This window comes from Salmo trutta, chromosome 14, assembly GCF_901001165.1.
Source record: "Salmo trutta chromosome 14, fSalTru1.1, whole genome shotgun sequence".
In the NCBI taxonomy this organism is placed as follows: Eukaryota; Metazoa; Chordata; class Actinopteri; order Salmoniformes; family Salmonidae; genus Salmo; species Salmo trutta.
In genome coordinates this window covers 12,247,150-12,270,335 of record NC_042970.1, presented here as the reverse complement: position 1 = coordinate 12,270,335, position 23,186 = coordinate 12,247,150, and the positions used below count along the sequence as shown (strand labels likewise).

The window sequence follows — 23,186 nt, the reverse complement described above, 5'->3', positions numbered from 1 at the left end:
AACTCTGCCCCCCCCCCTCCCCTCCCCTCCCCTTACAGCTCACAGTGGGAATCCTCCAAGCTGCTGATCTTATCTCCATGGACAGTGGAGGTACCTCTGACCCATACGTCAAGGTCTTCGTCCTCCCAGACAAGAAGAAGAAGTTTGACACCAAGGTTCAAAAGAAAAACCTGAACCCTGTCTTTAATGAGTCATTTGTTTTTAAGGTAAGTCATAACACGGTCTACCAGGACTGCACTTGCACAGAAGTTAGTTGGAATATAAAAGGTATCAATCATCATGCCAAAAATATTGTGTCAGGCTAGTACAGTGGAGTCTCAAACTAAATCTAACTGAACAGTTTTGGTGTTGTAAAAAAATCAGACATAAGATGCTACATGGTATAAGATTTTGTGGTTGTTGCCTACATTTATTTTTCATTATGAAGCCACAGTATGTGTTCTTGTTGTGTTCACGTCATAGTGTAGAGCAGTGCTGGCTTGCCATGCCTGCCTGCCTGCCTGCTATATACCCTCTTGCCTGTGTACTAACTGCAGCTTCCTGTACTACTCAATGAGGTCCATGGAGACTGTATAAGCCTCTCAGTGTCAATGTGAAAGCACTGTCCCTAGAGTAGGGACCATCGATGAACAGTTGGAGAATTTACAGTATATGAAATCAGATGCATGCCTTTAGAATAAATGTTTTATTTATATTTGTCATGAGACCCTTCACCACAGGAAAATAGAATGTCTAGCTTCTAGCTCCTAGACCTGCTTTAGTGTATTATACACTCGTTGGCAATTTCAACCTGTTAAAGCCAGCACTCTGCTATTTTCCAACCCTTAAGCAAGGATTGGTAATTTACCTGTCTTATGTGAGCTCGCTTGCGCTGAGGTGGGAGGGGTGGCAATATCTGAGGTACGTTTCATTTGATTGAAAAACAAGCCCTATGGTAAGGCTACCCTTATCATAACAAAAGCTGATTCAACAGAAACGTCTTCCTTATCCTGGCCATGCATTAGCCAAGTATCCTATCCATAAGATGTTTTTAAATGGTCTACTTGTGAGAATTTTGCCATCATATTTTGCATTATTCAGAATTCACATAGGCCTACCCTGCAATGCATACTCCATTTGGCTTGTATCCATCCTCATATCCAAAGAGAGCCTCTTGTCCAGTTATCAAAGACCCGCTCCTCCAAACATATTCAAAATATTCAGTCCTATAACACCGTATCAACAGTAGGCCTAGGCTATCTCTTGCTTATTGAGAACGCTCCTCACATATACAATACAATTTACGGGAGCCTAGTATTTGTTATTTGCGTAAAGACATCCCACTGGGAAAAAAATGGTTGAATCAATGTTGTTGTCTTTTTGTCAGCAAAACTGTTAACCTAAATCCAATGACATGGTGAATTTTTTAGTTGATTTACCATTGTGTAAGGTTCATTAAAATAGAGCTCCAGGTCTGCAAGGGCTGGAGTGAATCAATATAACCCATATTAGATACTCTAATTATGCTTTAGTGCCATTAGAGCTGAACAAATCTCTCCTTAGATGTTTCCTGAGTAAAAACCGTGCTACACATTAGAATTCAGCCTAACCCATTTTCTGCCTTTCCTCTTCTGTGTTGTAAAACTCTGCATGTACTGCATGTTAGCTGACATTGTGAAGTATTACTTATGTGTCAGTAATCAATGTCTTGCCAGTAGCCCATGACACAAAATAAGATGTTTATTTATTTAAAAGCGAATAATCATCAATATCACAGATACACAGTATTAACAATTCAAATAGTATACAGTAGGGACATGTGGTTACATTCAGATTTAATAATCCAGTTGTGTTGTTGTTGTGTTGTGGTGGTGTTGTTGTTGTTGATGTGTTCCTTCCTCAGTTACCATATGATGAGCTCGGTGGGAAAACCCTGGTGATGTCAGTCTTTGACTACGACCGATTCTCCAAGCATGACATCATTGGAGAGGTGAGGATCCCCATGAACACCATTGACCTGGGACAGCCCATCGAAGAATGGAAGGACCTGGAGAGTGCAGACAAAGAGGAGGTATGCTCTGAAAAGAAAACACAAACTATTTAAACTAGTCATAATTGATTGATTGATCTTTCTGTGATTTTATCTAACTAAGCTAATCGTTGGACGGGAACGTTGCCCCATCAGAATTAACAACAGCCAAGCTCTGACAATTGTAATATACATTTTTTGTCTATCTTTCCCTCTCTGTGTCGTTGCTCTCTCTGTGCTTGCCCTCTCTCTGTCCTTAATCTCCATGCAGCCTGAGAAGCTGGGAGACATCTGTATCTCTCTCCGTTACGTGCCCACCGCTGGCAAACTCACTGTCTGTATCCTGGAGGCAAAGAACCTCAAGAAGATGGACGTGGGTGGACTGTCTGGTACGTTAAGACTTCCACTGGACGTACAGTTTACTCTTGAGATTCTTAAAGGGTTCTTGAAAGGTTCTTTGCAGTGAGTGATGGTTCTATGTAGAACCATGTCTTCTCAAAGAACCATTCTCTATATAGAACCCTCCCCTTCCAAATTGTTCTTTACAATGTTGAAGCAGTCCTTCACTAGATGGTTGTGGGTAATTATGAATTCCTGTTCTTTATGTTGCATTATTTCACTTCCTGTGTGGTACCTATGATTTTGTTGTTTTATTCTACCTGTCTTGTGTCTGTGTTTATGTTCATGGGTTCTGTTGAGGTGGCTAGTCCGATACCGTCAGTGAGAAGGGTCTGCAAGTATATGCGAGTTTATATTTTTGGACTAACTTCATCATTTGACATGGTTGAGTCAGGTTGATACAACTCCCAGGTGAGAGTGATTAAGCATGATCAACCCCATATTACAACACAGTAGCATAACAATGTTAAAAACTGAATATCTTCATCATCATACATATCATACACCAATTACTCGTAGATAACTGTTACAGAGGTTAAATGTGTATGGTGCTATTCAGAACCATCTCATGAAATAATATATATTTTTTAAAGTTCTATATAGCACCTTCAAGAAAGGAGTCGACAAAGCCCCAAAAAGGGTCCCGCCCTGGTCACAAATCAAAGAACCCTATTTTAGTACTAAAAATGTACAGTTTGTCTGCTGTTAAAACAACTTGTGGGTGGACTGTCTGGTAGGGCAAACCACTGGACATAACAGTAGATCATTTCCAATCAATCAGGCATGTCAATCTGCCATTAATTAAACAGCTCAGTGATGCAGAATCTCTGATTTATTTGCAGACATTGTGCTACTGTATGTTGCATTAATGAGCTCTCTGAATTACTTTTCTAATTAGCAAGCAACTCATATCACATCACATTTTTGCTCTACCGAAGTGATGCACTTAAAACATGAAATGAGAGATTGAATATCTGTTGGTCTTTCTTTGCAGATCCCTATGTGAAGATCGCGTTGCTGCAGGGAGGCAAGAAACTGAAGAAGAAGAAGACTACAGTGAAGAAGAACACACTGAATCCGTACTACAACGAGTCCTTCAGCTTTGAGATCCCAATGGACATGATGCAGGTGCAGAACACTACTTATTTTTGGTGGTCTGCTCGTTTTTTTTTTTTCTCTAGGCCTACAACCGCGTTTCCATGTTCGCTATGCTTTGATGCTTTACAGCAATTCAATGATGAAAGAAAATCAATACAATTCAGTGGAAATTTTAAGGAAAATAACACTCAAAAACTATATTTTGGTATTTGTTTCATTGGTCCACTGTTGATACTGTCCCAAAATTGTTTTGCTTGTCAGCAATCACGTTTTCAAGATATAGAACTTTCAAAATACCACTATGATGCATTTTGCAACTAACATTTTGGAACTGTATCAACAGTCGACTAATGAAGGAAACACCAAAAGAGTTTTTGAGTGGTGTTTTCTTTTGAAAACCTGGTAGTTTAATACCTACTGTATGAGGCTTGCATATGAATGGCTATGTGAGTGCACACATGTAGAATCTACTACACATATACATGTTTTTCTCTCTTTCCTCCTCAGAAAATTTTGGTGGTGGTGACAGTGTTTGATTATGACAAGATTGGCAAGAATGACGCCATTGGGAAGATATTTGTGGGCAGCAAGGCGACGGGCCCTGGTCTGAAGCATTGGTCTGACATGCTCTCTAACCCCAGGCGTCCCATTGCCCAGTGGCACCCACTACAACAGGAGGAGGATATAGATGCGGCACTGGCAGGTTTAAATGCAAAAAAGTAACTTAACTTGTCCGATTGATTACCAACTAACCAACTAACTCAGAAACCCTCCTTCCCCAACTGCCCTACACTGCATGAAACTCATGACTTCCACATGATTCTGTCATGTCTATTTGAAACACTGAACAAAAAAAAGAAACATCTAAAATATCAGCTTATTCATAATTAAATCGAAGAACATAAACAACACTTTTTCCAACACCGTAGCATTTCACGTATTTAGTGTAAAGAGAGAAGAAGGAGATTGAGCGATAAATTGATTGATTGATTGATTGATAGATAAATTGATCTGTGTTTCATTTGAACATGCTTTTTAGGAACAGATGCTTAGATGCTGACAATGAAAGTTTGGAGAACGACTCAATGAGAGTGATGATGGTTATAGCTTCTTCATTTAGTTTATAGAACATGTGCATGCTTTACTTATGCTCTCACTGCTCTACATAAACCATGCCAAACCGATTCCCATTAGCATATATCTTGTTCTCAACCCATAAGTGTGCCATATCTTGCAGTAGAGATTAGTATTGGGCCATTTCTCACATAAAACAGTTTTAAGTCTACTAATGGAAAGGGTTTAGGTGTGATGGTAGGTATTAAGGTAATATAATGCAGCAATTCATTCCAGAATGTCTTTCTGAAAGAACTTTACAATGCAATGTTCTTTGTTCCAATTGTATTATTATTATTATTATTATTATTATATGTATTCCCATATATATGAGAGATGGACATATTGCGCCAAAAATGATATTTGGCTTTGCAGTTAATTATTATTTATCAAACATGATTAATTTCGATGCCGTTATGGACAGGGTCAATACAGCTTCCAGTGTTTTCAGTGTGATACATAGACTGGGAGGAATTCATGGGTGCCTTTAGGCTCTCAACTTAGAGTGCTCTGAGGGAAACTATATACCTGGCAAACGTCATAATGACACAGTCCAAAAGGAAACTGCAAATGTGCTGCAGACCTACTTTGACCACTTGGATATAAAAGTGATTACTTATCCATGTCCAAAATAAAGATGACTGAAGAATTATCACTGTCATCCACAACCATGACGACCATGCTTTGTTAGTGATGAGATATTTACTACCAATTGCATGTGTCGAAAACACATTTGACCTTTTACTATTTTAAGTCAAAGATAAACAATGTTGAGGATGTATGTTCAAGAAAATAAAGAAAAATGATCAATCATATTCTACTAAGACAACATTGCACCCTGTACACTATTGTGAGCACATTTTTGGTATTAATGCTATGGAGATGAAAGAAACATATGTTATAAGATGGGACCATGTGCTTGTTACAGCCACTGCCTGTGAATTGTAAAGCACTCTGCATCTCTGAAATGACTGATACAAACATACTGGAGGGGATGTTTTCTCAGTTTAAAAGTGTGTTTGCATGAAGGCCCAACGTCTATTTCTCTCTGCTGAGGATAGCTGTAGTGGTGTGGGTAGACATTCAATTCTTGGATGTTCACATTGTATTGATGAAAAGTTCATCATCAAGCAACCGGAAATGCAGCATTTGCTTGAAACAAATGAGAGTAAAGTAAGCATGATTTATGCTTTGTGCTTATCTTCATGTCGTTAGCTTTGACTTTTGCACCATGCACTCATCAGCAACCTGCTTAGTATGTAACCCTTTTCTGTAAGACGCCAAAGTCCTGAAACATTGTGGTATTGTCCGCTGTTTATTCAAACCTGTTTTTCCCAAGGGCGTTGTTCGTTAGACATCCTGAAATGTTGATGCCAGGAGGCCATGGTGTATAAGGTGATCAAACTGAAAGGAGGGGGAACGTTGGCATACTAATAAATCCATTGATATGTAGTTTTGCCCCCCCCTCTCTCTCGTCCTACTGTAAACATTATACAGTGAGAAAATGTGTTAATACAGCATGTATCTATGAAATGTTGTAAATAGCAGCATGTTTTAAAGAGGAACCAAAATTAGTGTGTATGTGTGTTTGTGTCCAATGTCATTTTGATAATAAAATGGAGAGAAAAATATGCACTGACTGCACATCTGATGTATTTTCCCTTAAGGGTATAATAGGACTGAACATATGTCTGCATAGTATATGTTGATTTTACAGGCTATTTTCTTGCCTGAAATTCAACAGTGTTACTTAATTTGTATTTTATTTATATCTGTCTACTGTGGACAACCTGAAATGTATGACTATATGCTGGGGCTACAAGTCAAAATGCAATATAACTTACATTTCCTGCTTTCACTTGTATGGTCTGGTCAGGATTTGTATGGTCTTCGATGGCCAGGATTTATTGTGTATTTATTGCAAAAGCAGAACATTTACTAGCTCCTTTGCTTTGTAATTATAAGTACCGTAAGTGTTTCCTTCATGTATCCTGCCAGAGGTGGTAGTCACCGCCTTATCAAAAATGATTTGAATCTGCTGTGTTGGGTTGAACAGTGTTCTAGTACTAAGTCAGACTACAGTACTACACAAATGTAAGTCCAAGTACTAGACCGTACTTATTAACGTTAGATTGTTTAGTCCCAAGTTCATGTTATTAGATATAGCTCATTGTATAGGAGTCAAAGCATGGACTTGTAGCCCCCTTTCAATAACTCTCTCCATATCTGTACCCTGAGTAGTCCTCTGCTTGCTGTCATTCACTGGTGTCATTGCTTAACATAACAGTTAAACATGTATTTTTGTGTATGTTTATTAACATAAGAAGTAAAGCCATACAACTTGAGCTTAAGTTTCTATACTCTGAGCAAAGGCATATTACTACTCATTTAAAAACCTTATAGAGATATTTTAACAGAGCGGCTGAGTCACACTTGATTACTTTCCTGTGCAAGAACAGGTCAAAAATGATGACATCATCTATCATCACCAGAACCAGCTCTGTTGGACTTTCACATCACACTGTATAATGCATGTTTTGCTTATAGAAATATGTAGTTAACATGATGATAGTGGTCATGTTAACCAACATTATTGGTATGACTTAAAGTTGATATTGTAAGATGTACATGCCTCTGTATTTATGAAATCATATGACTGCTTGGTTTTTAGTGAGGATCATATACATACTTATGTTCAAAATAGTTTAAAATGAACCTTCAGTCATTCATATCATTTGCACATGGAATGCAAAACAATGTTTGTTTTTTAAACATTAGCATAAAGAGCCTGTAGCATCAAAATTGTGGCGACAACGATTGCATTAGCTCCTTTCCACTGTCACAGTACATGCGCTCTGAATACTCCAATTGCAAGAAGGCCTAGAGATCTGATTTGTACAAACCATTCAGTATAACCTCCATTCCAGTATGGCAGTTATTACTCTAAATATTAGTTTAATTGTGGTGATAAATTAATACTGTTACTTCCTGACTTGTTTTCCCTATCCCTCCTATTGAGTGTACTTAGATTGATTAAGATCGTTTTATAGATTGGTCCTGTGTTACTTGTGTTGATTGTATCTTGAGCAGCAACCATCATTCTGTCTGCCTTAAATGTTTCCAATTGTATTTACAATAGGACCAATAACATCTGTGTTCTTCTAACGTTTCCTCTGTGAACTGAAACTGAGTGGGTTTGTAAAATTACTGCAATGCAGGCAACTAAATGCCCATCTTCCTGGGTCTTTGGAACTCTTTTGAGCACGGGGCGGACTCAAACAGCGCAGAGCTACATTCGCAATGCAATACCGCCGACCTTGCTGCTTAAAAAAGAAAAATGGTTCCTCTTTATGCATAGCGTTTTGATCCTCCATGGCCACCATACTGCAAGAATTCCAAAGAACTGTACCCCTCTGCCTTACCTCCGTATTCCCTCTCCTCCTCCTCTGTACTCCCTCCTCTCCTCCTCCTCAGTCCCTCCTCTCCTCCTCCTCACTTCCTCCTCTCCTCCTCCTCACTCCCTCTCCTCCTCCTCACTCCCTCCTCTCCTCCTCACCCCCTCCTCTCCTCTCCTCCTCACTCCCTCCTCTCCTCCTCCTCACTCCCTCCTCTCCTCCTCCTCAGTCCCTCCTCTCCTCCTCCTCACTCCCTCCTCTCCTCCTCCTCACTCCCTCTCCTCCTCCTCACTCCCTCCTCTCCTCCTCACCCCCTCCTCTCCTCTCCTCCTCACTCCCTCCTCTCCTCCTCCTCAGTCCCTCCTCTCCTCCTCCTCACTCCCTCCTCTCCTCCTCCTCACTCCCTCCTCTCCTCCTCCTCCTCACTCCCTCCTCTCCTCCTCCTCACTCCCTCCTCTCCTCCTCCTCACTCCCTCTCCTCCTCCTCACTCCCTCCTCTCCTCCTCACCCCCTCCTCTCCTCTCCTCCTCACTCCCTCCTCTCCTCCTCCTCACTCCCTCTCCTCCTCCTCACTCCCTCCTCTCCTCCTCACCCCCTCCTCTCCTCTCCTCCTCACTCCCTCCTCTCCTCCTCCTCACTCCCTCTCCTCCTCCTCACTCCCTCCTCTCCTCCTCACCCCCTCCTCTCCTCTCCTCCTCACTCCCTCCTCTCCTCCTCCGCACTCCCTCCTCTTTTCAAATTCACTACTTCATATAAACTATATGAACAACAATGTATATAATCTATAACCCTTACAAATGTGTACCAATCCTGATTCACATTACAGTATATACTGTAGGCCTCTGCAGTATGATGCATTACCACACGTGACCAGTTGATGACACTGAATACAAGAGATTGCGTTGGTTTACAGCATAGAAAATCTTTATAAATAACTTATACAAGGCGTAGGAGACTGTTCATGTGATGGAGTAAACAAAAAAAAACAAAAAACATTTCAAATGTCACATAGTGATACAAAACGTGATAATATATAAACTGTTACATCAGCTTATAGATTAAACATTTGCAGACATTCATACGGTATTATTATGTGCTGTGATTATATAATTATGCATTATAGCAATCCATAAATTAATACAAAAAATGTGCAAATATGCAAACTGCGTGTGAAGACTATTGGTGTTGGTGGGGGTGTTGGTGGGGGTGGTGGGGTTGGAGAAGTGGGTGTAAACATGGGAAATAAAGCTGTATCATCCCCCCTCTCTTCCTTTTCCTCCTCTTCTCACTTAGACAGTTTACTGATGACCCGGATTAAGGCTCCGTTCTCGTCCTTCAGTCTTTGGTTCTCATTCTTCAGCTCTGTCTGGACCTGTGGAGGACAGCAGACAACAAGCAGGCAGAGAGGGTTATGGTTGGAGTTGGGGTTAGGGTTGGGGTTAGGGTTGGGGTTAGGGTTGGGGTTAGGGTTTGGGTTATGGTTGGGGTTATGGTTGGGGTTAGGGTTGGGGTTGTGGTTATGGTTGGGGTTATGGTTGGGGTTAGGGTTGGGGTTAGGGTTGGGGTTAGGGTTGGGGTTATGATTGGGGTTATGGTTAGGGTTGGGGTTGGGGTTAGGGTTGGGGTTGGGGTTAGGGTTGGTGTTAGGGTTGGGGTTAGGGTTGGGGTTAGGGTTGGGGTTATTGTTGGGGTTAGGGTTGGGGTTGTGGTTGGGGTTTGGGTTGGGGTTGGGTTATAGTTGGGGTTATGGTTGGGGTTATGGTTGGGGTTAGGGTTGGGGTTATGGTTGGGGTTGGGGTTATGGTTGGGGTTGGGGTTAGGGTTGGGGTTGGGGTTATGGTTGGGGTTAGGGTTGGGGTTGTGGTTGGGGTTAGGGTTGGGGTTTGGGTTGGGGTTGGGTTATAGTTGGGGTTATGGTTGGGGTTAGGGTTGGGGTTATGGTTGGGGTTGGGGTTATGGTTGGGGTTGGGGTTAGGGTTGGGGTTGGGGTTATGGTTGGGGTTATGGTTGGGGTTATGGTTGGGGTTAGGGTTGGGGTTAAGGTTGGGTTTATGGTTGGGGTTAGGGTTGGGGTTATGGATGGGGTTAGGGTTGGGGTTAGGGTTAGGGTTGGGGTTATGGTTGGGGTTAGGGTTGGGGTTAGGGTTGGGTTATAGTTGGGGTTATGGTTGGGGTTAAGGTTGGGGTTAAGGTTGGGGTTAGGGTTGGGGTTATGGTTGGGGTTAGGGTTTGGTTTGAGGTTATAGTTGGGGTTATGGTTGGGGTTATGGTTGGGGTTATGTTTGGGGTTAGGGTTGGGGTTAGGGTTGGGGATAAGGTTAGGGTTATGATTGGGGTTAGGGTTGGGGTTATGGTTGGGGTTAGGGTTGGGATTAGGTGTTATGGTTGGGGTTGGGGTTATGGTTAGGGTTGGGGTTAGGGTTGGGGTTAGGGTTATGGTTGGCAGTAGTGATTGCGGAGGAATACCAATGGCGTACTCACTCCATGAATATAAATCAATGCACTCACACATTTCACAGCCAACGGAGCATAATGATGACATAATGGTGGCAAATGATGTCAGCTTAGAATACCACACCACACACCATTTATGCTTTGTCACTGCTGGCTTGAGACTCAGGCTGCATTGTAACTGGTACATTTGACCAGAAAGCAGTGCATTATAAAGGGAACAGGGTGTCGTTTGAGACAGACACACTACAGTACCAAGGCACGTCCCAGAGGGATATTCCCTGTTCAGCAGCTTGCTCTGTCTGTCTGCAGGGCAACTTTGTGATGGCTAGGCCTCCTGCGGAGACTGTGTTTTGGAAATATGTTCTGTCTCTGCTGTGGCTAGGTTTAGTCTATTGGAGATGTTGTCAAGAAGTACAAGAACTGGCATTAAGCCACAAGAAAACGACCCCGAATTGGTTAGACCTTGGACATCTCTCAGTCTCAATTCAGTAAATTGACCGTTATAGCAACTGGACAGATACCTTCACTTCATCTTCCATGTCTGATATCTTCTTCTGCAGGACACGTGTTTCCTACAGAGAGGAGAGGAGATATGTCACAATAGTGGAGACATGTCACAGTGAGACTGAACATGATGAGACTACCAGAGAGGAGAAGAGACATGTCACAGTGAGACTGAACATGTTGAGGCTACCAGAGAGGAGAGGAGACATGTCACAGTGAGACTGAACATGTTGAGGCTACCAGAGAGGAGAGGAGAAGAGACATGTCACAGTGAGACTGAACATGATGAGACTACCAGAGAGGAGAGGAGACATGTCACAGTGAGACTGAACATGTTGAGGCTACCGGAGAGGAGAAGAGACATGTCACAGTGAGACTGAACATGATGAGACTACCAGAGAGGAGAAGAGACATGTCACAGTGAGACTGAACATGTTGAGGCTACCGGAGAGGAGAAGATACATGTCACAGTGAGACTGAACATGATGAGACTACCAGAGAGGAGAGGAGACATGTCACAGTGAGACTGAACAAGTTGTGGCTACCAGAGAGGAGAGGAGAGGAGAAGATACATGTCACAGTGAGACTGAACATGATGAGGCTACCAGAGAGGAGAAGAGACATGTCACAGTGAGACTGAACATGATGAGACTACCAGAGAGGAGAGGAGACATGTCACAGTGAGACTGAACATGATGAGGCTACAAGAGAGGAGAGGAGACATGTCACAGTGAGACTGAACATGATGAGACTACCAGAGAGGAGAGGAGACATGTCACAGTGAGACTGAACATGATGAGACTACCAGAGAGGAGAGGAGACATGTCACAGTGAGACTGAACATGTTGAGGCTACCAGAGAGGAGAGGAGACATGTCACAGTGAGACTGAACATGATGGGACTACCAGCCTGACCATGACTGAACCTATGAGCTATTAAAATAACATATATTGAATAGACATGCTGTACCAGGTCAAGAGAGAAGTTAAAAGTGCATAAGCAAACATTCAGTGACATAAGGATCTCACCCGTTTTTCTGTCTCAAGCATGGACCTCTCATTGGACCTTTCAGTCATTGTTATCTTTCTCTGCAATGCAAAAGCCCATGATTAAAATGGGGACAATGAGAAGAGCGCAATCCCTGAAGCCGGCAGACATTTCTCATATTTACCTTTGAAAACAACCATGGTCACCTCACAAGCATACTACCGTACTTCACAAATAACACCTCCCAAGCATTTACCTCTCGAATAAGCCAATGCATCTTCCTTGCATAACCTGTCATATTTTTCATACTCCTGCAACTTTCCTGATTCTATTGTGCAGTGGTCAATGCAGTAGGATATGGAAGAGTTATTCCACCATGAATTTGACAAGAACTGTACGCTGGAAATCACAGTGATAAGCAATACAATTGCACAAACAGACACATACAGTGCATTCGGAAAGTATTCAGACCCCTTGACTTTTTACAATTTTTTTTACGTTACAGCCTTAGTCTAAAATTGATTACATTGTTTTTTTCCCTCATCAATCTACACACAATACCCCATAGCGACAAAGCAAAAACAGATTTTTTGACATTTTTAATGTCATTTAAAAAACTGAAATATCACATTTACATAAGTACTCAGACACTTTACTCAGTACTTTGTTGAAGCACCTTTGGCAGTGATTACAGCCTTGAGTCTTCTTGAGTATGACGCTAGAAGCTTGGCACACCTGTACTTGGCAAGTTTCTCCCATTCTTCTCTGCAGATCCTCTCAAGCTCTGTCAGGTTGGATGGGGAGCGTTGCTGCACAGCAATCTTCAGGTCTCTCTAGAGCTGGTTGATCGGGTTCAAGTCTGGGCTCTGGCTGGGCCACTCAAGGACATTCCGAGACTTGTCCCGAAGCCACTCCTGCATTGTCTTGGCTGTGTGCTTAGGATCGTTGTCCTTTTGGAAGGTGAACCTTCGCCCCAGTCTGAGGTCCTGAGCGCTCTGGAGCAGGTTTTCATCAAGGATCTCCCTGTACTTTGCTCTGTTTATCTTTCCCTCGATCCTGACTAGTCTCCCAGTCCCTGCAGCTGAAAAACATCCCCACAGCATGATACTGCCACCACCATGCTTCATCGTAGGGATGGTGCCAGGTTTCCTCCAGATGTTACACTTGGCATTCAGGCCAAAGAGTTCAATCTTGGTTTCATCAGACCAGAGAATCTTGTTTCTCATGGTCTGAGAGTCTTTAGGTGCCTTTTGTAAAACTCAAAGCGGGCTGTCATGTGCCTTTTACTGGGGAGCGGCTTCCATCTGGCCACTCTAACATAAAGACCTGATTGATGGAGTGCTGCAGAGATGGTTGTCCTTCTGGAATGTTCTCCCATCTCCACAGAGAAACTCTGGAGGTCTATCAGAGTGACGATCGGGTTCTTGGTCACCTCCATGACCAAGGCCCTTCTCCCCCGATTGCTCAGTTTGGCCGGACGGCCAGCTCTAGGAAGAGTCTTGGTGGTCCAAATTCTTCCATTTAAGAATGATGGAGGCCACTGTGTTCTTGGAGACCTTCAATGATGCAGAAATGTTTCGTTACCCTTCCCCAGATCTGTGCCTCAACACAATCCTGTCTCTGAGCTCTACGGACAATTCCTTCGACCTCATGGCATGGTTTTTGCTCTGACATGCACTGTGAACTCTTTGACCTTATATAGACAGGTGTTTTCCCTTCCAAATCATGTCCAATCAATTGAATTTACCACAGGTGGACTCCAATCAAGTTGTAGAAACATCTCAAGAATGATCAAGGGAAACAGGATATAGCTAAGTTAAATTTCGAGTCTCATGGCAAAGGGTCTGAATACGTATGTAAATAAGGTCTTTCTGTTTTATAATTTTTATACATTTGCAAAACTTTCTAAAGCCAGTTTTTGCTTCGTCATTATGGGGTATTGTGTGTAGATTGATGAGGAAACGTGTAATCAATTTTAGAATAAGGCAGTAACGTAACAAAATGTGGGAAAAGTCAAGGGATCTGAATACTTTCCGAATGCACTGTACTTCTTCATTGGACTCTTCATCTGATTTCTGCAGTTTCATTTGATGTTTAGGATGATGGTTTGTTGGAGACAGCGCTCGACTTGGACTGAAATAGGTTCCGGTACTAATTTTGAGTGCCTGTGCTGTTTACTGTAGATGTAGGTGCAAAAGCTCCACAATACTTTTGAGCTAATATTCTATAAGACGAACAGTAGCTCAAGCAGTAGAGCATTTGAGGTGTCGGTACTCGGCTCCGGTGAGCTCCTGCCCAAGTCAACCACTGGTTGAGGAAAAAAAAAAAAATCTTCATGTTTACAATGTTTGTTGGGGAACTATTTTGTGTGGTGAATGAATACCAGTTAGGGATAATCACCTGTGTGACTCTCTCCAGCTGAGTCTGCACCAACACCAGCTCCTGTTTGCTGCCCTGCAGCCTGGACTTGAGCCTCTCATTGGTAGACAAGGCCTCCTCGTACATCTGTGATGCACAGGATCCCACAGCAAACTCAGACCCAGAACATCATAACATGCCACATAATTTGACTTAGGTAATCAACCAGTTGTGCTTTTCATGTAGCCTGATCTCCAATTCAAATCAAAGTTTATTTGTCACATACACAGGATACAGCGGGGTGTAAACAGTGAAGTGAAATACTTACTTGTGAGCTACCTCTCACCAGTGCAATGAAATACCATGTAAATATTTTTTTTCTCTTTTTTTTTCATAACAAAATACCAGTTGTGGGGATTTTGGGTTACACCGTACTTGAACCCACAGTCATAAGGGCTACATAACAATGTCATTATCGTGACATAACCGATTTATAACAGATCATTAGCAACCTACGGCAATTTTTCTAGGTTACAGGTTACCTTCTTATAGTCAGTGCATCCTGCCTCTTCCTCTGCTTTTTTCCGCGCTGCCATTCTGTTTTCCCTTCGAGCATCATAGGCCTCTCGGTCGTAAGCACCAGACGAGTCCAGTCTGAGGGTAAGATAGCACAGCTGAACCTGAAACTACCGCACTGTGTCAGAGCTTAATCATCAATGTACCTTTGACCCTAATTGTAATAACAATCAGTTGCAATGGAGGCCTGAGTGACCAATGGCTGTTAGGATATGTTTCAATGCCTGATAGTGAAAATCTAAAGCACACCTGTGTCTTTGATGAAGTGAATTGAGTTGAAAGCATCTTACCTGGACACTCTTTCATGCTGAAAACAAACAGAGAAGATCTGTCATTTACAAAATGCATAGAAAATGAGTAGTTTTGGATGATCTGCAACACTGAGGTGTAATGTATTCTGACAGCAGAGCTGTCAAGATGAGCACTTTGTAAAAGGACTTTGTGTCCTGTATGCATAAAGATTACGTGCTGTAATTCCATTTTTAATTTTCAGCTCACGTGGCCAGGAAAACCCCCTGGCCCTAGTTATGAACTCTCATAGAAGACTCTAACAGAAGACCTTCACACTGTCCTGCAGCCAAGCATGTGGATATCAGCAGAGAGCATCTTGGGATGAAACTCGATACTCACGCCAAGTTAGAGAAGGACAGTGGAAACAGTCACATGTACAAACTGAGACCCAGAGATAAAACTAAACACATCCAAAAAAGGTAATAACTATGGCAGCGGCTTAGCTTGGGAGTCTTGACGGTTATTGCCTGCTGAAGGGTTGAAAACAGGGGATATGAATCTGTTTTTAAAGAGACACTCCCGCAAAAATGGAAATGTTGGCAATGGCATTAATGTTCAGGGCATTTCTTACTTCAGTCACTTACTTGCCTTGTGGATTTATTTCAGTAGAAGAGTTGAAAAGGTTATTCCTGATACAATACTATAGAATAGAATAGGAGATGTGTTCCACTGCAGACATAATCATTCCCGCTAGAAAATGTGATTCTCTTACAGTGTTTGGGCCAGCCCCTGACCTCTGTGTTCTCAGGCTGCAGCGGACAGCCTGCTTCCGTTTTCAAGCCTGTGCCGCTTTCTATGTGTCTAGGGAACCATGACGAGCAAGCACTTTGTCAGGCAATTTCAAGAGTTCAGCCCTCAAAGCCAAATATTTAGGCTTTTACGCCATGGTATGCAACAGTGAGCAAGAGTGAAGACATTAAAACATTGCTTAACATTGTGATATCCATAAATGACGTCAATTGATTTAGTTAACAATGTAAGATTACATAAATATTTTCTTGTTTTTTGTGCACTCGTCTATTATTGCTTCAAGAATAAAAGAGACTTGAACTGAAGTCTGGAAAACTAACTTAAGGTCATACACACAGGCATAAGAACTCATTGCAGTGTTTAGACATAACACACCAAGTAAGGCTCTATGGAGACAGATAGAAATTCACCTGAATTGTTCAAGGGGCTCTAGAAGGATCATGTATAAACACACAGGAATGGTTCCCATCAGACATCAACAAGCTCTCAGGACGTTCTCTCTTCGTCTGTGTCAACACTGTCAGCTCTCTCTTATTAAAGAGTCTGTCTTTGTGTTTGGAACCATTGTAAGTTATCATTAACAAGGCTTACCTCCTGAAGCTCTGCTTGGATCTGGCACAGGGAGAAGCTGGGCTGTGATAGAGAGGGCCTGCTGAGTCTAACATGCCTCAGCGAAGCCTTCTACCATGACCAGACCCAGCCAGGAATAACCCCTATAATATCTAACCCTTCCACCATGACCAGACCCAGTCAAGAATAACCCTTATAATATCTAACCCTTCCACCATGACCAGACCCAGCCAGAAATAACCCTTATAATATCTAACCCTTCCACCATGACCAGACCCAGCCAAGAATAACCCTTATAATATCTAACCCTTCCACCATGACCAGACCCAGCCAGAAATAACCCTTATAATATCTAACCCTTCCACCATGACCAGACCCAGCCAAGAATAACCCTTATAATATCTAACCCTTCCACCATGACCAGACCCAGCCAAGAATAACCCCTATAATATCTAACCCTTCCACCATGACCAGACCCAGCCAGAAATAACCCCTATAATATCTAACCCTTCCACCATAACCAACCCAGCCAGAAATAACCCCTATAATATCTAACCCTTCCACCATAACCAACCCAGCCAGAAATAACCCCTATAATATCTAACCCTTCCACCATAACCAACCCAGCCAAGAATAACTCCTATAATATCTAACCCTCCCACCATAACCAACCCAGCCAAGAATAACCCTTATAATATCTAACCCTTCCACCATGACCAGACCCAGCCAGAAATAACCCCTATAATATCTAACCCTCCCACCATGACCAACCCAGCCAAGAATAACCCTTATAATATCTAACCCTTCCACCATGACCAGACCCAGCCAGAAATAACCCTTATAATATCTAACCCTTCCACCATGACCAGACCCAGCCAAGAATAACCCTTATAATATCTAACCCTTCCACCATGACCAGACCCAGCCAGAAATAACCCTTATAATATCTAACCCTTCCACCATGACCAGACCCAGCCAAGAATAACCCTTATAATATCTAACCCTTCCACCATGACCAACCCAGCCAGGAATAACTCCTATAATATCTAACCCTTCCACCATGACCAACCCAGCCAGGAATAACTCCTATAATATCTAACCCTTCCACCATGACCAACCCAGCCAGGAATAACCCTTATAATATCTAACCCTTCCACCATAACCAACCCAGCCAGAAATAACTCCTATAATATCTAACCCTTCCACCATGACCAGACCCAGCCAAGAATAACCCTTATAATATCTAACCCCTCCACCATGACCAGACCCAGGCAGAAATAACCCCTATAATATCTAACCCCTAGGCATTTCATGTAGATCAAAAATAGTTGGATGATGTAAACAATATGGTTGTAGGTCCATCTGGTTCTCTAGTAAGCTTGTATTGATTAATCATTACACCAATAGAATCCTTTCAGATTCACGCCAGTGCCCAGAATGTAGGGGCTAGTGGTTGTTTGTGGACCAGGCCAGTCTTTCTTTGTGCTCCCCTCTTACTCTGTTAGATCCAATGGGGGACTTCCTGTCTGCTGACTAGCTCTTCCAAAGAAGAAAATGTGATATATATATATCACATTTTATATTGTATCGTATTTATATCGTATCACTGCTTGAGTAAACAGTTGAGATCAACTTCTTATTAAACATATTAAACATTTTCCTGTTTTGTTTTCCCGGCTGGCTTGTGTGAAGGAACGTGCTGAGTCTTGTCCAGAGGGATATCAGGGGGCCCACGTGAACGCATGCCTCTGAAAGGGTTTTATCTCGTTGATCCTGTCAGATAACTATCTTCAATGACAATCTGAGTTGTATATATGTCAGCTGTCTCTTTTGTTATTTCATTAAGTTACACATCTTTCTGCCACATCTTTCTGCCTTATGAAAAAATTGCTTGGAGCTGATGATGTCATGGAAACTCAAAAGTTATCTGACACTTATATGACCCGTCGTGGGAGGAAAATGCTGAGGCTGTATTGGACGGATTCTGGACCTCACAAAGAGAGAGAGTCTGTGTATGAGTACACTGTGTATGTTTAATGTGTTTTACAATGATATTTGAATAGTTACGTCCATGCAGCTGATTCTAAAACTTCCTATTCCTTTAGTCAAATTTACTCCCACATAAGCCACTTGGCTCAAGAGGGCTAATCACCATCGCTCACTATAATCTTCATGAAACAATTACAACGGTTTCCACTAAAAGCATGAGCAGTATGCCATAACACCTATGGTTTTAGACATCAACATCCCGCTTGGCTAGTCTGGAGCACTCCAAACTAATGGTTAAAGTCATAAGTCAAGCATGGCATTTTATCTGATCCACAGCTTTTTTCAACACATGGCAATGTTTCCAAAAGGCAGCCTAGGCGTCTCCTTGTTATTGCCCATAGAAAAGAGAAGTAATCTGTTCTTACTTTGAGGCTTCTGGAGGTCGGTGAGGGTTTAGCGGGAGACGAATCAGTGGATGACTTTCTCGTGCGTGGCTGATCCTTTGCGTTGCGGGGGGAGAGATGAGATGACATCGCTGCAGGCTACTCTCCACGGCATGAGGTTCAAGTGGGGTCCAGCGGTCTGATCCAAACAACTTGATTCTAAAAGACTACTGCATGAACAGTCCAGTGACACACAGTTAAAATCCCTGTGATGTGAATGAAGGTGGTGAAGGGACAGAGTCAGGAGTGTGATCAAAATCAAAATAGTTCTAATGATACAGAAATAGCTGTGGTCAGGAGTGTGATCTCTCTCCAGGTGATGTTGAGTGATCCTGAGATGAGATGAGTGGAAGGTGAGTAGCAGAAGGGAGGGAGCTGTGGAGGAGGAAGAGGGTGGGCGCTGGGCGGTGCTGTAGACTGTATGGGGAGGGACACTGCCTGGGACTTGACAGCAGCGCCGCTAATGAGACTGTGGTGATTCAACAAAAATGAAAACATCAAAGTAAAGCACTCGGCTCTCATTCTGCATGACAGCCTCTCGCTCTCTCTCTTTCTGCCTCACAGTCTCTCTTTCCCCCTCTTTCTTTAATCACCCTTTGGTCTGAGCTATGGACTAATATGGATCTGTTGGACATTGGAATTTGTTATGAAGATAATAAAAAAATGTAATCCGTGTTTTTTAAATCTAATTTCACAGCCTCACAAACATGGCTGCCAGTATTCCCTTGTTAGTGTTGGCATGATGCAACAGCAGAGAGAGAGAAGGGGTAGGAGGGGATCTGGAGAGAGGGGGTAGGAGGGGATCTGGAGAGAGGGAGAGAGAAGGGGTAGGAAGGGATCTAGAGACAGGGGGGTAGGAGGGGATCTGGAGAGAGGGGGGAAGAAGTGCATCTGGAGAGAGGGAGAGAGGGGGGAAGGAGGGGATCTGGAGAGAGGGAGCGGGGGGTAGGGGGGGATCTGGAGAAAGGGAGATGGGGGTAGGAGGGATCTGGAGAGAGGGAGCGGGGGGTAGGGGGGATCTGGACAGAGGGGATCTGGAGAGAGGGAGGGAGGGGGTAGGAGGGGATCTGGACAGAGGGGATCTGGAGAGAGGGAGCGGGGGGTAGGGGGGGATCTGGACAGAGGGGATCTGGAGAGAGGGAGGGAGGGGGTAGGAGGGGATCTGGACAGAGGGGATCTGGAGAGAGGGAGGGAGGGGGTAGGAGGGGATCTGCAGAGAGGGAGATAGGAGGGGATCCTTTCCTCGAGCGAGAGAAGGGGTAGGAAGGGATCTGGAGAGACGGGGTAGGAGGGATCTGGAGAAAGGAGAGAGGGGGGTAGTAGTGATCTGGAGAGAGGGGGTAGGAAGGGATCTGGAGAGAGGGGGTAGGAGAGATCTGGAGAAAGGGAGAGAGGGGGGTAGTAGTGATCTGGAGAGAGGGGGTAGGAAGGGATCTGGAGAGAGAAGGGGTAAGAGGGGATCGGAGAGAGGGAGTAGGAAGGGGTAGGAGGGATCTGGAGAGAGGGAGAGAGGGGGTAGGAGGTAATCTGGAGCGAGGGGATCTGGAGAGAGGGAGAGAGGGGGTAGGAGGGGATCTGCAGAGAGGGAGAGAGCGGGAGAGATGATCTGGAGAGAGGGAGAGGGGGGTTAGGAGGGAATCTGGAGAGAGAAGGGGTAAGAGGGGATCTGGAGAGAGAAGCGGTGGGAGGGGATCTGGAGAGAGGGGGTAGAAGGGGACCTGGAGAGAGGGAGAGAGAAGGGGTAGAAGGGGATCTGGGGGTAGGGGTAGAAGGGGTAGAAGGGGATCTGGGGGTAGGATGGGTAGGAGGGGATCTGCAGAGAGGGAGAGAGGGGGATAGGAGGGGATCTGCAGAGAGGGAGAGAGAGGGAATGGGAGGAGATCTGGAGAGAGGGGGAGAGAGGAGGGTAGGAGGGGATCTGGAGAGAGGGGGGTAGTAGGGATCGGAGAGAGGGAGAGAGGGGGTAGGAGGGGAACTGCAGAGAGGGAGAGAGGGGGAGAGAGGGGATAGGAGGGGATCTGGAGAGAGGGAGTGAGGGGGTCTGGAGGGATCTGGAGAGAGGGGATCTGGAGAGAGGGAGAGAGGAGAGAGGGGGATAGGAGGGGATCTGCAGTGAGGGAGAGAGGGGAGAGTGAGGGATAGGAGGGGATCTGGAGAGAGGGGGAGAGAAGAGGGTAGGAGGGGTTCTGGAGAAAAGGAGAGAGGGGGTAGGAGGGGATCTGGAGAGAGGGAGAGAGCGGGAGAGAGGATCTGGAGAGAGGGGCGTAATAGGGATCAGAGAGAGGGAGAGAGGGGTAGGAGGGGAACTGCAAAGAGGGAGAGAGGGGGAGAGAGGCGTGTAGGAGGGGATCTGCAGAGAGGGAGAGCGGGGGTAGGAGGGGATCAGGAGACAGGGGGAGAGAGAAGGGTAGGAGGGGATCTGGAGAAAGGTAGAGAGGGGGGTAGGAAGTGATCTGGAGAGAGGGAGAAGGGGGTAGGAGGGGATCTGGAGTGAAGGATAGTGGGGGGTAGGAGGGATCTGGGGAGAGGGAGAGAGGGGGAGAGAGTGGGGGTAGAGGGAAATGATGACAACAACAGGAAGTCATTTTGGCTGGGGCTCAGAATCTCTACTTCCTTTGATTAGTGCTCCCCTGATGGGTTAGTGGTCAGTGCCTGTCTAAGAATAACTTCTGGCTTCAGCATGCTATAAATACAATACACATACCTTATGGACAAATAATCACTATCTTCACTTTACAGAGAGGGGATATGAGCATAATATTAAAGGTGAGAATAGCAGAAATTATATTTCTGGCCTGAAATATTATAGCAAGCCATATAGCTATCTCTATCTAATCTCTTGTGGACATAATTACACAATATTTTTGTCCTTGGTTAACCGAGATTAATATCTTCCGAATGTTTTTGCTCAGACCAATTGAAAAGTGATATTTACTGTAATACCACTCCACAAGATTAATCAAGAAAAACTGTGTTCATCACAGTTTAATCACACGCACCAGGTTGGTAATCTATATTATCTAAACAGTATATGAAAATGAACATGTTGGCACCATCTCCTGGTAATATTTTACTACCAGAACTGGGTGATAACATCAGAACTGTATTGAAAATTCTCGGTCACACTTTGTAACACAGTGAGGATGAGACACTGACCTGTAGATACTGGCACCACCTGGTGGCATTATACAAAGTTTCAAAAGAGCTCACAAAAAGCCTGGCGGTAAAAGAACAGCATGTCCAGTACCAGACAGGGAAACTCCAACCACAAGTACAACATGTCCAGTACCAGACAGGGGAAACTCCAACCACAAGTACAACATGTCCAGTACCAGACAGGGGAAACTCCAACCACAAGTACAACATGTTCAGTACCAGACAGGGGAAACTCCAACCACATGTACAGCATGTCCAGTACCAGACAGGGGAAACTCCAACCACAAGTACAACATGTCCAGTACCAGACAGGGGAAACTCCAACCACAAGTACAACATGTCCAGTACCAGACAGGGAAACTCTAACCACATGTACAACATGTCCAGTACCAGACAGAGGGAACTCCAACCACAAGTACAACATGTCTAGTACCAGACAGGGGAAACTCCAACCACAAGTACAACATGTCCAGTACCAGACAGGGGAAACTCCAACCACAAGTACAACATGTCCAGTACCAGACAGGGGAAACTCCAACCACAAGTACAACATGTCCAGTACCAGACAGGGGAAACTCCAACCACAAGTACAACATGTCCAGTACCAGACAGGGGAAACTCCAACCACATGTACAACATGTCCAGTACCAGACAGGGGAAACTACAACCACATGTACAACATGTCCAGTACCAGACAGGGGAAACTCCAACCACATGTACAACATGTTCAGTACCAGACAAGGGAAACTCCAACCACATGTACAACATGTCCAGTACCAGACAGGGGAAACTACAACCACATGTACAACATGTCCAGTACCAGACAGGGGAAACTCCAACCACATGTACAACATGTTCAGTACCAGACAAGGGAAACTCCAACCACATGTACAACATGTTCAGTACCAGACAGGGGAAACTCCAACCACATGTACAACATGTCCAGTACCAGACAGAGGAAACTCCAACCACATGTACAACATGTCCAGTACCAGACAGGGGAAACTCCAACCACATGTACAACATGTCCAGTACCAGACAGGGGAAACTCCAACCACAAGTACAACATGTCCAGTACCAGACAGGGGAAACTCC

The 23,186-nt window shown here is 44.0% G+C and overlaps 2 protein-coding genes across 4 annotated transcripts in view; one reads left to right on the top strand and one right to left on the bottom strand.

Moving 5' to 3' along the window:
* Nucleotides 1–6,251, top strand: part of LOC115207404 (synaptotagmin-2) — a 49,875-nt gene extending 43,624 nt beyond the window's left edge. For all 3 annotated transcript variants that reach the window (XM_029774466.1, XM_029774468.1, XM_029774467.1), the window contains exons 5-9: nt 39–206; nt 1,883–2,050; nt 2,280–2,397; nt 3,402–3,535; nt 4,013–6,251. In XM_029774466.1, the coding sequence (XP_029630326.1) occupies nt 39–206; nt 1,883–2,050; nt 2,280–2,397; nt 3,402–3,535; nt 4,013–4,228 (804 nt within the window). In that variant the 3' untranslated portion in view covers nt 4,229–6,251. The remainder of the gene's footprint in view (nt 1–38; nt 207–1,882; nt 2,051–2,279; nt 2,398–3,401; nt 3,536–4,012) is intronic.
* A 2,947-nt stretch (nt 6,252–9,198) lies between these two features.
* LOC115207402 (protein phosphatase 1 regulatory subunit 12B) lies at nt 9,199–19,638 on the bottom strand. Its single transcript, XM_029774465.1, has 7 exons — nt 18,918–19,638; nt 15,183–15,199; nt 14,859–14,970; nt 14,359–14,463; nt 12,000–12,059; nt 10,989–11,039; nt 9,199–9,385 (listed from the first exon to the last, which is right to left on the bottom strand). The coding sequence occupies exons 1-7, from the start codon at nt 19,023–19,025 to the stop codon at nt 9,299–9,301; spliced, it is 540 nt and encodes a 179-aa protein (XP_029630325.1). The 5' UTR covers nt 19,026–19,638; the 3' UTR covers nt 9,199–9,298.
* Nucleotides 19,639–23,186: the final 3,548 nt, after the last annotated feature.